General features: G+C 33.8%; 1 protein-coding gene across 2 annotated transcripts in view; it reads right to left on the reverse strand.

The window, feature by feature from the left end:
* Positions 1-16,177, reverse strand: part of CSMD1 (CUB and Sushi multiple domains 1) — a 1,059,975-nt gene that overhangs the window by 237,981 nt on the left and 805,817 nt on the right. For both annotated transcript variants that reach the window (XM_074538179.1, XM_074538178.1), the window contains exons 14-17: positions 14,075-14,401; positions 12,150-12,344; positions 7,393-7,531; positions 3,007-3,194 (exon numbers count right to left, since the gene is read on the reverse strand). In XM_074538179.1, the coding sequence (XP_074394280.1) occupies positions 3,007-3,194; positions 7,393-7,531; positions 12,150-12,344; positions 14,075-14,401 (849 nt within the window). The remainder of the gene's footprint in view (positions 1-3,006; positions 3,195-7,392; positions 7,532-12,149; positions 12,345-14,074; positions 14,402-16,177) is intronic.

Genomic DNA, 16,177 nt, shown 5'->3' on the forward strand with positions numbered 1-16,177 from the left:
GAAAGCCATAACAAAACAAACAAAACCAAACCAAACCAAGCCAAAACCACCAAAAAACGAATAATAGTTTTCTCCTGTACTTTTCATCAATTTCTTTTATAAATGACTTTAGGAATTCATTTGTAAGGGCTCAAGGACATTCACCTTGAGTGAATGTCTACAAATTTGGTGGTTTCAATTTTTGAAAACCATTAATTTATTCACCATGTTGCTTCATTCCTTCACTTCTTACCAGTCATAAACTCTATTATTTTATGGTCAGTTCCCCAAAATCTTCCTTTTCTATTTAGCCTCTGTATGGATTCTTAGACATAGTAAAAGAGACTGCTGAAAAAAAAAAGTTCCCCAACATTTCAAATCTTTTTCCATTGACTGTATCCTGCCTCATAAAATTGTATGAATCCTTTCCTCATATCCAGACTATTCAAAGAATTATCTTTTTAATTAAGTAAAAAAGTGTTAAGTATTTTGATGCTATATTATCACAGATAAAATTGATTGTGGGCCATCTGACTGGTTTCAACACTTTGTCAAACCTCTGAAGATTGCATATTTCTGAGCCTAAAAAGCTATTTTCTGAAACCTAATCTAAACAAATACCTCATTTTATCCAATATGAATAAAGGATTATGTCTATTTTTTAAGGTCTGAAAATTTTCACTAATAAAATCACAATATTGATTTTGGGTTTTTTTTCAATTTTTGTAGATTTTTTCAATTCCTCAACAAGGAATTTTTTTACTAAGATGAGTAATCTTTGATTTTTAAACAATTTTGCTGACTGCGTAAGAGATTTGTAATTATCAAATATATATAGATGTAGAATGTAATTTGACTGTCTCAATACATGATTAAAATATGATCTATTTTTCAGATAAATTTTAAGATAGATGGAAATATTGGTCCACAAAAAGCACAGAATTTTAAGTAAACCTTTTGAATTGAAGAATTAATTGATCAATTTGCTTTGCAAAGTATCATGTTCTCTTACATGAGGAAAGAAAAAAATTCAGATATACCTTAATAAACAAAGGAGCAATTTACATTACAGGAATCTGCAGGTAAAGTATTTCTATTTGTTCTCAATTAAGAAAAATACTAAGTTTGCACAATCTACTTTACAGAATGAGGAACAAAAAACTCCTGACAAAAGCAAACAATCAAAAAACCAACCAACCAACCAACTAAACAAACCCTACTCAAAACACAAAACTAAGGAAGCTGACAGATCGGGAAAATGTAATTGAGGTATGAAGCACACTTGCTAAAAGATTAATCACTTTAAAAACAATATTTTATCAGTAGTTTTACTTAAGAAATATTTTAGGTACTTCATTATATTTTCTTTGCTTAGATGCATAAGACTTAATCTACACTGTCTTGAATTAGCTATTCTGAAGTGTCATTAAAGGCTGAATGACAGAAATTTAAGGAGAGAAATGAACACATTATCTTTACATCCTTCACAGTACCTTTAATGGGTTACATATTCATTAAAGCTATATTACAGTCATATTTTAGCTTAATAGTATGTATTAAGCTAAAATAGAGCGATATCTCAGGTTCAACTCAGTTTAGCTTATGGTGAACCTTTTATTTTAAACAGGTTAAGAGCCTTCTGCTTCACAGTGCAGTGATTTACTTTATCATCAAAGTTATGATTATAACTGGAAGATTTTTAAGATACTTTCAAATAAGGTATTTGAACTTCCAAAGAAAATATCCAGAAACTTTTCTTAAAATTCAAAATTGACTACCTTGTCTTTTACAAATGTAAGAAATGTGAAACAAATAGAAGTTCTGTTGTGATATCTTTAAAATGAGCAACTTCTATAGTTATACCTACAAACAAAATCAAAATACGATTTTAGTCTCCTGTGCTCCTGGCAGATTACCCAATGCTTCAATTAGTTCTTTACACCTGGTTTTTCTCCTGGAAAACACTGATTTTATCTGCTTAGTATCCCCATGTTACTAGTTATTGTGATGCTCCTCACTCTGTGATGTACACAATTACCAGTATATAGTAAAGGGTCACAGAAATGCTGCAGAAGATCCTGATGCTGTCTAGCTCAAGATATACTCTGCAGAAAATTTCAGCTGTGTTATATGAACATATAGAACACAAGGCAAAATCGAGACAATTTTAGCTACAATTGTGTGAAATCCAATGTGAGAAAAAAGACAATATGAACAGTGAGGCTGTGATTAACTTAAGTCTTGTGGAGCAAATGCACTGACATGGGTGTGAAGTGTTCAGCAAGGTTTCACTGTGCAACTTTTTTATAATATTTGGACAAGCCTTGATTCCAGATATAAAATATATCTGGTCACTATTCCAGATTCAATATTACAGCAAATGTACAGCAATCAGATTGGTTTCCAAATACGAACAACTGATAAAAGTGATGTTACTAGGTTGGTACAACTGCACTAAACACATAAGCTCTCTTCAGTAAATAATTAAGTGAATGGTTGTACTATCATATAACGACTAGTGTGACTTCAGACCATTTAATATATATCATTTTATGCAGTTAATTGAAAATAAAATGCTATTATGATGATTCTTTAGTATGCATGGAGATATTATTATTAATTTATTTGCATAAAACAGAGAAAGAGGAAAACAGAAAGAAAGAGAGAAGATAGGGGACACCCAAATATTATATGTTTACCCAGAAGGGAAAGCTTCTAAAATTTTGCATTTGATTAAACAGCTAGGTCTCTGAATAACTGTAAGGACTCTGAATAACTCTGAATAACTCTGAATAACTGTAAGGACTCTGAATAACTCTGACTCTTCTTGTAAAAGAACTCATGAAGAAAAAATTTCCAAAATGAATACTTCCAGAATTGTCTGTCAGTACAACATAGAGTAAACATAATTTGTTCTTATTTAAATATAACTACTGAATTTTGTTTGTTCCCATTTGTTTGCTCACTCTCTAATTAAAGAAATATTTTCAAGATTAAATAAAACTATTTGAGAAATACCAGACTTACTCTCATAATGAATTAGGAAACCAACACTGGAACGACTGTTGTCCGTAGTGAACAGCAGATACATATAATTTCCAGTACTAATAAGGAACTGGGGTGCTTGTGTTCCATGGTATTCTCCAATTAATGGTGATGAATTTGCTGGCCCATCTCTGACTTCCAAAGTGTCATAATTAACTTCAGTCTGGAATCTGAAAAAGAATATGCAAGTCAGCTGGTAGATGGACAAGTGGTGTTATTTTCTTCAACTGATAGAAATGCAACCCACTTGTAACTGACCAAGAATACCACACATAAAAAAATTAATAGCTACAAATCCATCCTTGTACTACCAAGAATAAAATTAAAGAGGGTTTCATGAATCATTTTCTTTGCTTTTTTTGCAGTATCATAAAAAAAAAAAATTTAAGGCATTCAGTATACTTCAGATCAGCCATATGACTGGCATTCAGAAAGACATTTAGTGTGTACAAAAAAAGCAAATCGTCTCAAACAGAATTGCAGTATGAAGATCCAAGAAATATTTTGCCCTCAGGTTAAGAAATATTTGAACACTCTAGGAACATCTTGAATAACACTTCATTATTTCATGTCAATAATTTCATTATCTGATATTTGCTATTTGGCAAAAGCTGTTTTATAGATCATCAAGTGTTTTTTTTTTTTTTTTTTTAATCCAAAGCTTTTATTCTAACATAGCTTGTTACTTCACTTTTAGGTAATCATTTTTGTCCTATGAAATAAAGCAGTAAAAATTGCTAGATTTAAATCAAGCCTTTATTTTGAAATTCGTTACTATTATAATAAGCATGACTTCTTTAGTGTCAAAAAAAACCCCCAACAAGTAATATAGACTAGAATGGAAAGTAAGGAGACTAATGAGGTTGATTTACAAGAAAAAATAACTTTAAAATCAACAGCAGAGTCAATGTGTCTGCCGATCATTAAACCACATCACATTTCTCCAGTTCATAATGGATCTCTATGTCATCTACTACTTGTTCTTAAATCGAACAGCACAAACCTGCTTTTTTTTGAGATTAACTTGAACTGGCATTTTTTACATCAGATGCCTTTCAAGATAGTTTGTGGTTATATTAGATTCTGATATGCTGTAGCATCTAAACCATGCACACATTAATTTTCCTGTCAATGAAGTTTGTGCTATTATACAGATATTTACACTGCTCTAAATATATTTGCATGCAAACCCAATATTCTTATTTTCATCTTTCAGCAATGCATATGTTGTGAGTTTTTTCTCTTCTATTCCCATAAGTCTTGTTAGTTCAACTTCTGAGAGCAGCAGAAATCCCTACACAATACAATACATTTTCAAAGTGAACACCCTTAGCTGTCTTGCCAATATGGGACACATGTAGTGGTCTAGAGATAAGAGAGCGTATTCCTGTAATTTAAGAAAAGTGCAAAATATTGAATACTTGAGAAAGGAGAAATACATGTGACATTCCTTCGAAGTGCAAATAAACTTTATACTTCATTGAGAAATGATGACAGAATGACCAAGCTCCCATCCCATTACATTTTCCAGAACAAATAGCATTGCTCTTGTAAAAATATTCTTACAGACACATCAATAAAAGTAAGAACAAGCTCAGTTTTAGCCAGTATTTAATACTCTTTCTAGTTGTTCTCTCATGGTTCCCTGAAAACAAAAGCACAGCCATAAGTCAGAAAGCTTTTGCTTTGCTATCAGAGCTAATGACTGCTCGGAAACCGACTTAGGCACTTTGAATCATTCTTCCCTCTTCACACAGAAAACTCTAGATTTATGGTACTTTATTTGGATAAGCTGGATAAAATCCAGATGATTGCTTTACTGCTATCTATCCACTCTGACAGTGGAATACAGGACTTGCAGGTTTGCTAATACATTAAGTATTTTCAGGACCCTTTTCTGGCAATGAAATCAGCTAGAATGGAATGGCCCACATCCAGACTGTTAAATACATCCTTTAGACTCTCAAAGAAGGAGATACTATTCAAATTTCCTATTATGAATGGTTGCTTGCCCACAGTAACTCCTGGCTCTGTTTGATAATTATTTGGGAGAATGCTAGTTGACAAACTCAAGAAGCGTGTTGGACACTATTTCAACAATTTAGCGGCATAAACACATCAGATTTTGTTCCTGGAAAGGCTCACTGAGTACTTAATTTACCCAAATAGACTGTTACAGAGGGCATCACTAAAGTATTTGACAGTTTTTCAGTACTCTTCTGTAATTTCAGAGATTATACATTGATTTATCCTGCAGCAGAATGATGAAAACAGACAGATACAACTAGGCTGCTTTAAATACTTTATTTGTACTCATAATGAATAGACTCAAGATTAGTAATTGAACAGTTCAATTATTTTGACAGTTATGTTTGTGAGGCAAACTAATTAGGAACAAAGTGCTCTCAGCCAGCAATTGCAGTTTTCTTAGCGGGGCAGTATGACAACAATGGATGGCAAATCCTTGCTGGAGACAGAAACCAGAAAATAACTCTTAACAGCAAGTGCTACTCTGACAATGATCTTTATTCCCAGTAGATTCCTGCTCATGTCAAACTCAAATGTGACTTTATAATACACTTATCAGATTTTGAGGGTTTAAGGAAATGAATTGTCTTTTGAATTGGTCTGGTTTTGTTCCTGGTTTTTATTTTTAGTCTTTGCACTTTCCCAAAAGTGATAAATCAGGACAATTTGTTTTTGGAAACTACTGAAAGTATCTAATTAATGGTTACATTTTTGGGTTTTAGTTTATTTTAATGTTTATTAGCTTGCTCATATTAGTAAGAGGTAGGATGTCCTCCAAATGTACTTAGATAGTTTTAAAAAGACTTAAAGGATTCATACAGTTAGTTATTCTTTATACAGTTAGGTTGGTTATGGATACAAAGGTTAGCTGTATAAATTATCAAACTATTTTTTAACAATATTCAAAGTACCAAAGATCTTCAGGTCAGCCACTATTCTTCTACCCCTTTCCTCATGACTTGATTCAATTAGATTTTATTTTTCTGTTACAGTTCCAGGCATTAGGCACAATTTGAAATGCAAAACGTTTCAATGTAATATAATCATAGGGTCATGAAGTCACTTGCTGCTACTTCTGGAAAGTTTCTAAGGACTCTGGAAAGGCACGTTTGTCTAGAAACATTAAAGCTTCATTAGCTCAAGAGTGAGATAATTTACATTATTAATATCACATCCGTACAAAGCTTCATTCTTTTAGGTGTCTTTGAAGCCAAGTCATATATTGAAGTATAAAAGGGTTCCATTTTCCCCAAATTAGGCCATATACTTGACAAAAATATTTTATTTGTTGATTAACTGACAATATCAATTACTGATTTGCGACTTGCTATATCAGACGGCAAAGTCAGTTTTTCTTGTAAGCAATAAAAAGGTTTTACATGGAATTTTTAAACTGGGTAACAATACCTTGTTGACAAAAGAAAATAATTTTATTGCAAAAGCAAGGTTTTACTATTATTAACAAGCATAACACTTTTAATAAAAATTATAATGTGATGTAGTATAGTTAGACAATTTTGTAAACCTTCCAGAAAAGCTCCATAAATCTCCAAAGAAAATATGAAAAGTTTTTTCTTTGTCTACCAAAACCAAAATGTAGAATATTAATACTGCTTTGCAATTAAAACAATTAGGGAGCAGCAACAGAATCCATGTGCTATTAATGCTAAGATAATGTTGAAGTAGATTAATTGTGTATCTGCTGTACTTCAAAAATGATATGTGATCAGAATTCTCCATTTTATAAACTCCAAGTTCTTGTTTAATGTCATTGCAGTTCAATTTGTCTACAAAACTCCAGAATTCTGCAATGGAAAATGTGTGTGCATCTGTCTAAAATTCAGCAAATTGAGTTCTTAAACTGCACCACATGTCACAGAAGCCTATGTTTCTCATTATTTTCTCAGAAATATTGGCATCACACTGCACTCATGTGCATTCAACTTCAGGCAATTCATTTCCTCTTATAAAATTTAAATGCTCCGTCTTATGACTTAAACTTCTATTTCCATTTAAGAAGACATCTCTGAAAACCTCAGGCTTCTGAACATTAATTAAAAAAAAAAGATTGCAAATAAATATAAGCCTATAAATACTATGAAGTCTTTAATGAGGGAAAAAAGTCAGCATCCTAAATTTCTGGAACTTTCTGCTGAGTACATGGAAGCAAACAACACATATAGAAAAACACATTTAATTGCCTACTTGTAGGAATAGTATTGTGACTGTTGCTATGAGGCTCCTTTTTATGGTTTGAGTTCCTAACATATATACTTATTCTTCAATACTAAAGCAAGTGTGTATGCTCAGGCCTTACTAGTTTACCTTTATGATACTCACTTGTCAAAAGTGATCTTAATGGAATTTCCTGGTCTTGCTTCAATCACCCATTCACAATTAAGTGAGTCCTTGTAATATCCTGGCCAACCTGGTGGCAAGATAACACCACTTGATGCTGTCAAATGTCCACCACATGGTGCTGAAAGAAAAAAAAAAAACAAATATACATATATTTATAACATACAAATTATTTCTAATATATTATATTCAAAGAAATTGAAAAAATGAAACTAAAATGCATATAAATATGTTTTATCTAGTTTTAATATTTTAACAAAGCACTTTGATTTCATCAGACACATAAGGCCTGCAATGTGTCTTATCATTCTCTTGTTATATATTTCAACATACAGAGCATGGCACTCGGATCTGCCAGCCTTCCTTCTGTTGAAAAGCACAGTATCATATTAAAAAGTGATACTGTCTCATCACATTTAAATCCAGTATGATTCCACATTGACATGGAAACATCAGACAATTTGTTCTAAGCAATTATTACCACTGTTCTGTGCCACCTTTTTGAGCAATCACTGAGCTTAGTGGAACTGGCAGTTGTAAATATTCCATTGGATCATAGAATGGTTTAAGTTGAAGGGAATGTCTGGAAATCATCTAGACCATTTCCTGCTCGAAACAACAGACTGCAAAGAACCATGCCCAGTCAGGATCATGCCTTCCCTCCAAAGTCAGACACTCCCCACACCTTCTGGACATGTTCGATCACTCTCACAGTGCAAGGATTTTCTTATCTTTAAACTGAAATCCATGTATTTCAGTTTCTGTTAATTGCCTCTTGTCAGGTCATTTTGCACCACTGAGGAGAGTCCAGCATTAGTCTAGTCTTCTTTAAACCATCCTATCAGTTACTGTACACATAGACAATATCCCTCTTGAGTCCTGAGTCTTTTCTAGTCAAGACAAGCACAGTTCTTTCAACCTCTTCTTGTATGACAGATGGTCCAAGTCCTTACTTATCTGTGTGACCCTTCACAGGACTCACTGCAGTTATGTCCACATTTCTCTTGTACTGTGGATCCCATGAGTGCACACAGTGCTCCCAACACAGCATCACAAATGCTGAATAGATGGGAAAGATCTGTCATTTATTTTCAGCCCATTTCTCCTGCCTCTCTCATCCCTCTAAACAGCAGCACAAACATCTGGAACACTAGCCAGTCCTCCAGTTTTACCTCATCTTCAGACTTGCTCAGAGTACATTCTGCCTCAGCATTCGGTTCAGTACTAAAGGTTTTAAACAGTATTGGATAGGGGATAGACCCCTGGGCTACACCTCTATCAATTAACCTCCAGTTGTGACACTGGCTACAATTCTATGAGCCAAATAGTTCAGTCCATTTCCAGTCCACTTCACTGTTCACTTCTCTAGTCCCTACTTCCTCAGTTTGTCATTGAGAATTTTGCATGACACAGTGCCAAACACGTTACTAAAACTGAATATCCATTACTCTCCCCTCATCCATCAGACAGTTCATCCTAACGCAGAAGGCTATTAGGTTGGTCAGGCATGATCTTCCTCTTCATAAATCCATGTTGATTACTCCCAGTACCATAGTTTTCTTCATTTTGTCCTAGTTTTGGCTTGGACAGAGTTAATGTTCTCGCAGTAGCCTTGAGGGGGCAGAGTTTGGAGCTATGTGAGCAAACCTGGGTGGTTATTCCATACACTCACACCATCTCTGTGGCTCAGAAGTCAGGAGGAACTTCACTTGCAAGAAGAAAAGAATGTGAATATGACATGGGGTGGAGGAAAAACTTGAGCAGGTGGATCTGGGGGGCATTTTATCTTTGTCTTGGTGGCCACCCACACTTGGAGACTGGTTGGGTGTGTTGGTCAGTCAGGTAGTGGGTGAGCACTTTTTTGTATGCAAATCGCCCTCCTACACTTTTGTTAATAATATTGTTGTTCTTACTAGCTTATCTCATTGCTGCTTCCCTATCTCAGCTCAGAATATCTGCCTTTTGTCTCACTCCCACCGGAGGGGGTGGAGGGAGAAAGAGCAGCTGCCTGTGGCTTTATTTCCAACAGGGTTTAAACCACAGCACATGGTTCGGAAATGGTTTCAAGGAATATTGCATCACCTTTCCCAGTGATAGAGATAAGACCTGTAGCTATTCAGATCTTCTCTCTTTCCATTCTCCAAGACTGGAGTTTGCTTTCTTCCACTCCTCAGGGATCTACCTGTTTTAAACCAGCTTCCCAAGATATTGAGTGACCTTGTGATGTCATCGGATGGCTTATTCAAAAATCTTGGCTGCATCCCATCAGACCCATTCCTCTATGTCAAATTTGTTTGAACGTTCTCTAACCTGATCCTCCTCCATAAAAAGTTAAAAAAAAAAAAAAGAGTATTGCAAGAGGGTGAAAATGACAGGGCTATACAGAGGCATTTTTCAGAGTAAAATTAAAGGACTTTGGAACAGGATTAAACAACAGCAGAAATGACAGAACAAATTTAGGAAAACATGAGTGCCTTAAAAATTTAAGCTGTCATGGCACAGGGCCTTGGGATGTTATGTTTTACTAAAGGCTATGGCACAGCATAACAGAGGAACACTTTCAAGGTCAGGTAAATGTATCTTAGTATCATTTATACTGTCCTCATAGAAGAAGTCAACGATATCATTATCAGAAAATTCTACATTTCAGCACAGGAAATCTTTCTAGATTTCTTCTGTTTCTCTAAGCAGTGACAAACCTACCTATTATTCCATATAGAAATGGATGGCAACATGAATTTGTGAGTTGTAAATTATTATGTCTAATTTTATTTCAATGTTTTTAGCAACACAAAAAAATTAATCAGAGAGGGGTTTTTTATTTCACTTGACTTGCACTCATCTCAAGGAATTTTTTCCAGATTAAAGTGATAAAAGCAACCCACAAATCCTGAAACACGCCAAATTTTCTTTGAAGCAAAATGACAGGCCAGTAAAATGGCATTTACCTTATATGTGTATATTTAATGAGGAAATCAATTTATTCCATAGTGATTTTTTAAAATTAATATCATCATACTATGAACAAGAACAGTCGTAAGACTGTTAATCCTCAACTAATTATAGCACTTCATGTACATCATTTACTTCGTGTATTTCAGGTGTTGCTTACAGAGACAGTTATGTATGAAAAAAAATACAGAGCATAAAAAGAACAAAAAAACCAACAGCTATTTAGAAATCTCTGACAGCTAGAAGCAAACTAAATCATGCTTAGGATTCTTTGTCCATAATCAAAGCTCAGAAACTCCTTCAATTATCAAGAGAATCCACATCAGAAAGGAACACATCCTGAAGCTAACTACTGTTTCTATAAAAGAAACAAAGAACAAAATCTTAAAAAAAACCCAAAACCAAACCAACAAAAAAAAAAAAAAAAGAACAAAAAAAAAAAAAACCAAGCCAGTCTATTAGTTTAATCTTTTCCTCATTAAAAACCAAGTACACATTCCAAAAGGATAACTGAGGGGCACTTATATGTTTTCTGGAAAAGTATTTTCTGTAATTTTTTTTCTCTCTTTTTTTTTTCCCTTCAAAGTTCTCATCTTTGGTCCTTTATCTACACATTTTCAAAAATAAAATTACACAAAGATTACACTGAATACTTTAACAATTGAATCTTCAGTTTCAAAATGAGAAAAAAGTCTTCTGACAGAAAACAACACCCTACTCCCTGCTTTGGAGTTGGCTGGGTTTGCTCTAAGATAAAAAAAAACCCTGCTCCACTGTAAAACATGCTTTAATCAGGGTCAGAAATTTTGCTAGTACAACATCCAGGCTCACATACACTTTTAACAGGCTGCAGACATGGAAGGGTTCTTAAATATTTTAATATTTTCTTTGAAATGCACAGTCCTATGAAACTGAGTTCTCAAATGGCCCAAATAACAAGTGATATGATCCAGATCCTTAAGTAATTGCAATGAAACTGAAATTAATGGAAATGTGAAATTTAGAAGGTTTGGATTAGTTGTCCCAAAAATCCTTTTAAATTGGAGTCTGTCTATGTATCTATGTATTTATTGTTTAATAAAATGTATACACTTTGTACATAAGTTTTAAAAAAAACATACTTTAGTCATTTATTAAATGCACTCATCTGCCTTGACTTTAGACCTATCAGTTAAGCATCAAGCAATTCTTCTTGCTGTATTTCATTCTAAGGAGAGTTTTAAACCTTAGTAGATATCATCTTAGTCTATTTATTCACCTAAGAAAAGAAAGCAAATAAATATGTAAATTTTTTGGGAATATCATGGATATTAAACATAGCTCTGGTTTTCACCATATTTCTCAGAAATAAGTGTCCTGCAGGCTATATTATTACACATAGAAATGCAGGTATACTTTCATTTTGAGAAAGTTAAAGGGGTAAATTTTCAAAAAAAGACTTCTAAATAGAAGCTTTATTTACTTTCTATGTGTTATATAATTGTTCTTCAGTATGTACAGCCAAAACTGTTATTAGCAGTTATAATTCACAACTGAGTAATGATGGTGACAATCAGAACTTGGAAACAATAGCAACCAGATTTTTAGAATGCTAATTTATTCCAAGAATATAAAAGCAAGCTATCTTGTTTCTATTACTGTGCTCTCACTTGACTGGAAGAGTGTTAAGATGAATTAATAACTTCAGGTTAAGCAGTCTCATTTATGTGCAAAATGTAAAAAGTAAGCTAAATTTAAATTGTGTCATTATTCAAGCTGTAGGTGCAAAGTAAAGATTGTGTCCTTACCTTCACAACGTGGGACAGTGGAGCTCCAAACTACATTTCCATCTTGCATAATACAGGTTATGGATTCAGAGCCTTGAGTCTTCACAAAGCCATCATCACAGTGAAAGGAAACAGAACTTCCCAGAAGGAATCTGTCTCCAAAACGCCTCCCATTTATAGGAATGCCTGGATCGTGACACTCATTCTGACCAAAGGCTGATAAAAACAAAGTAATAACTTTGGCAATAAAACCCACAATAGTAGCAATAATAAAACTCATCCATTTAAACTTTGTGTCTTGTTTTTTGGAGGAGGAGGAGAATAATATGGCAGTTGTAATACAGGATATGTAACATGTACAACATAGTAATATATAATTCAAAGTATAGAAAATTTCTCAATAAATAGATTCAAATCCAATGACATGCAACATAGTTGGAATTCAGAAGTTTTTAGGTATATGTGGCTTAGGTACACAAGAATAGTTTGCCTAAATTTTCCTCTGGACAAAATCCAGCTGTTTTGCCTCTAACATAAGGGAATTGGGATTGTCTAACCCAAAGAAAGGGAGGTTGACGGGGAGCCCCCATTGCTCCCTACAGCTACCTGGAAAGAGGTTGTAGCAAAGTGAATATTGGCCTCCTCTCACAGGTACTAAGTGATAAAACAAGAGGAAAGGTCTTCCTCTTTTTAATTCTTGTCATTTTTCTAAGGAAAAAAAATTATCCCCCCCTATAAAAGCAAAAGAACAATTTAAACATCTAAGACTTAAAAAAGATTGAAATCAATGAATTCCAGCTTTATGTGGGGATTCTTTCCAAAAAATGCAAGAAAACACCTTGGCCAAAAAAACTATTATTTTAATTGGCACAACACAGAAACAGTGCAAAAGATCTCAAAGACAACTTTATGGTCGATTAACTTCTATGACCTTAGAAGATAATTTCTTCAGTTAAAATGATAACCTCTGTATAAGTAGTGCCTTTGAATGACTCATAAAACTTTTAGGAGAGTTAGCAATCTACAGCAAATGTAAAAATGTTTTCTAGAAGACAATACTGCTACTGCTTTTCTATTGAGGGTATTGTTTAGTAATATCTTTTTATATAAACAAAACAGAGGGCCATCTGTAGCCAGATATTTCTTGGTCTGGTTGCCCAAACAGGAGACACTTATTTTCTCAGCAGCTCTCTGTATGTACATGACCAGTAGGCCCACATTTAACAGCTTTTGGACTGGTTGTCAAGTTACAATTAAACTTTGTACATTTGAGAATTGCCTTCTCAAAAGTAGCACATTCTTAAAATTTGTAAAGGGATAGGAGCCAGGTAGAAGAATGATTCTAAATTCGTGTACTCTTATAGGAAAGACTTCTGCATCAGTTCAGCTGTCTTCTAGAAACTAGAAAAACCACAGAGTGTAACTGCTATGTGTTATGCAGAAAAGAGATCTCTATTCTCAGGGATTTGTATTAGATTCCACCCCATTCATCTAGAAAAAAACATACAAAAGCAAAACACCATCCCACAACTATTTATTTGTATTGATGATTACTATTATGCTTTTCTGATTACTATTTGGGATCTAAGATTAATACCTTTATGAACTTATTCCTGATGGGTCCCCAGAGAAGTATATTAAATTACATGCACTGGATACTTTGATGTGAAAGACCTGGACTTTAGTTATGGAATCTGCACTTACACAATATGAATAAAAAAGAAAAATAATAAATAATGAAGGGAATTCCTCAGCATTGTAACAATTAAAATAAATAAATGACAAAGATTCAGATAAGCTAATGAATACAAGGAAGACATCTGAAAAATAGTGCAATTATACAATCACTACAATTTACTTCTGTAATAAATATAAATATAAATAGTCTGTTTTAATTATTAAAAAGAAATCATAAAACTAAGCATAAAATAAAAAGCAGTTCTTACTTGTGTAAGTGATATTAAATCCTCTTCCTGTGGTAGAATGATCTGACTGAAATTCAAGCCGTACTATGTGCCCACTACTAGCCAGCTGAGAAGGGACCTCATTGCCAGAAAATGTGCCAAGAGGTGGTAAATCTGAAATCCCATCATCTTTGATTGTAAGGTAGTCAAATTGAGGTTCTACATCAAAGTCATTGAAAATCAGATGGATTCTGCTTCCTGGCTCTGAGATAATTAACCAAACACAGTTCATATTGTTCCCATATTCCTCAGGATAATTTGGAGAAAGGATAATTCCAGATGGTGTGGTGAAGTTGAAGAAACATGAAACTAAAGGAAAGGACAAGAAGGGGGAAAGAACAACAAGGAAAGAAATAAGATTCTCAAAATACTATCCACAAACCTTATAAATGTTTGTCTTTCTAATTTTTTTATTATTATTCTTGTGGAAAAGGATGATTTTGAAGCCTGGATGTCAAAACTACTATACATTCAATCAGAAAATATTGAACACTTTCAGAACAGTTCTCCAATGTTTTGTCTCCCAAGTGAATCTGAGTGACTTAAGAGATTTGCATGTAGGGAATACTAAGAAAGTAAGAGTAAGAGTAAGAGTAAGAGTAAAAGTAAGAGTAAGAGTAAAAGTAAGAGTAAGAGTAAGAGGAAGAATAAGAGTAAGAGTAAGAGTAAGAGTAAGAGTAAGAGTAAGAGTAAAAGTAAAAGTAAAAGTAAAAGTAAAAGTAAAAGTAAAAGTAATGCTTGATGCATCAGAATTTGAAAAACACTGGCAAGTTTGTTCTAAAATGAAAATATGATCTCCAAATTTGAATGATTTTTTTTCCCAAATATGCATTAAACTATTTAACAATCAAAATAATCAAGCACAAGGGCCAGTTTTGTCTGTAGCATACAAAGTTCATTCTGATGCAAATAACAGTGGAAATTTAAATGTGACTGAATCAAGAAATCTTAAGAGTATATGGTCTGAACTTATTTTACCCTAGTTTTCCTCTGATGTGTAGAACAAAACCAAAAATGATTCATAGCTATAATCCTTTGTTACTATTTTGAGCCAATTTTCTTCAAGACATTCAGAGTTTTGACCTTGTGACTGGTACTGTAGGCAGAAGTACAGTATATTCAGAAAGGGTAAGACTCACTGAATATTAGTTAACACAAAGGACAACCATTATTCTGCTCTTCAAATGTGTCAAACTGAACTCAGTGTGTGTAAATAGATGCTTTTTCATGGGGCATGTGCATATGTAACACTGGAAACACGGTAAAATAATTTACATGGCCAACACAAACTGATACAGCAATCGAATGCAATACAGCACCATGAAGAAACACAACTTCTGTCTTCCAAGGGATCTGCAGCTGAACTGTCTCTGTGCTTAGGCTTTACATGCTAAGACACAATTCAGCATTGCAAGGCCTATTGAGGATTATTCTGGTCCAGAGCAATCTTGCTTAGTTTGTTAAGTCCTGTACCAACACAAAGTACATACAAGTCCAAACAGAACAGGACACCTCACACAGGTTGTGATGGTTGTCAAATCCAGTACTGATTTGTATGACTCTTTATAGGAAAATTTAACACAATCTGCACAACTGGAGTGCCTAATATACCTGAGTACTTGAAAGATTTGCTCTATTTGACAAGAAAGGAGGAAAAAAGAAAAGGAAAAACCTCAACCCAACCCAACTAAACTGTACCCCCCCAAAAAACTCACACAAACAAACAAACAAAAACAAAAAAAACCCCAAGCAAACACAAAAAAACCCTAACCCATCAACCCTCTTTTAACAACAAATATATTTTATCTTTTAAAACAAAAATCACAATTAATGACCTTTCCTAAACTTTTACTATGTTTGATATTCTTAACTTCTTTATATTCATATTCACACCTTTGTGATATATCACATAAAAAAAAAGAAAGCCAATCTTTCCTTATGTGGGTTTGCAGGCTGTTTTGCACTGCCTGAATTGCTCATTTAGAATCTAATTCAACATGTATTTACATGAAGAGTGTTAAGTGGTTCAATTACATAGAAAATGAGTGTAAAGAACATTCTAAAAACAGTCCTGCGTGACGGTCC

This window comes from Zonotrichia albicollis, chromosome 3 (assembly GCF_047830755.1).
Source record: "Zonotrichia albicollis isolate bZonAlb1 chromosome 3, bZonAlb1.hap1, whole genome shotgun sequence".
NCBI lineage: Eukaryota > Metazoa > Chordata > Aves > Passeriformes > Passerellidae > Zonotrichia > Zonotrichia albicollis.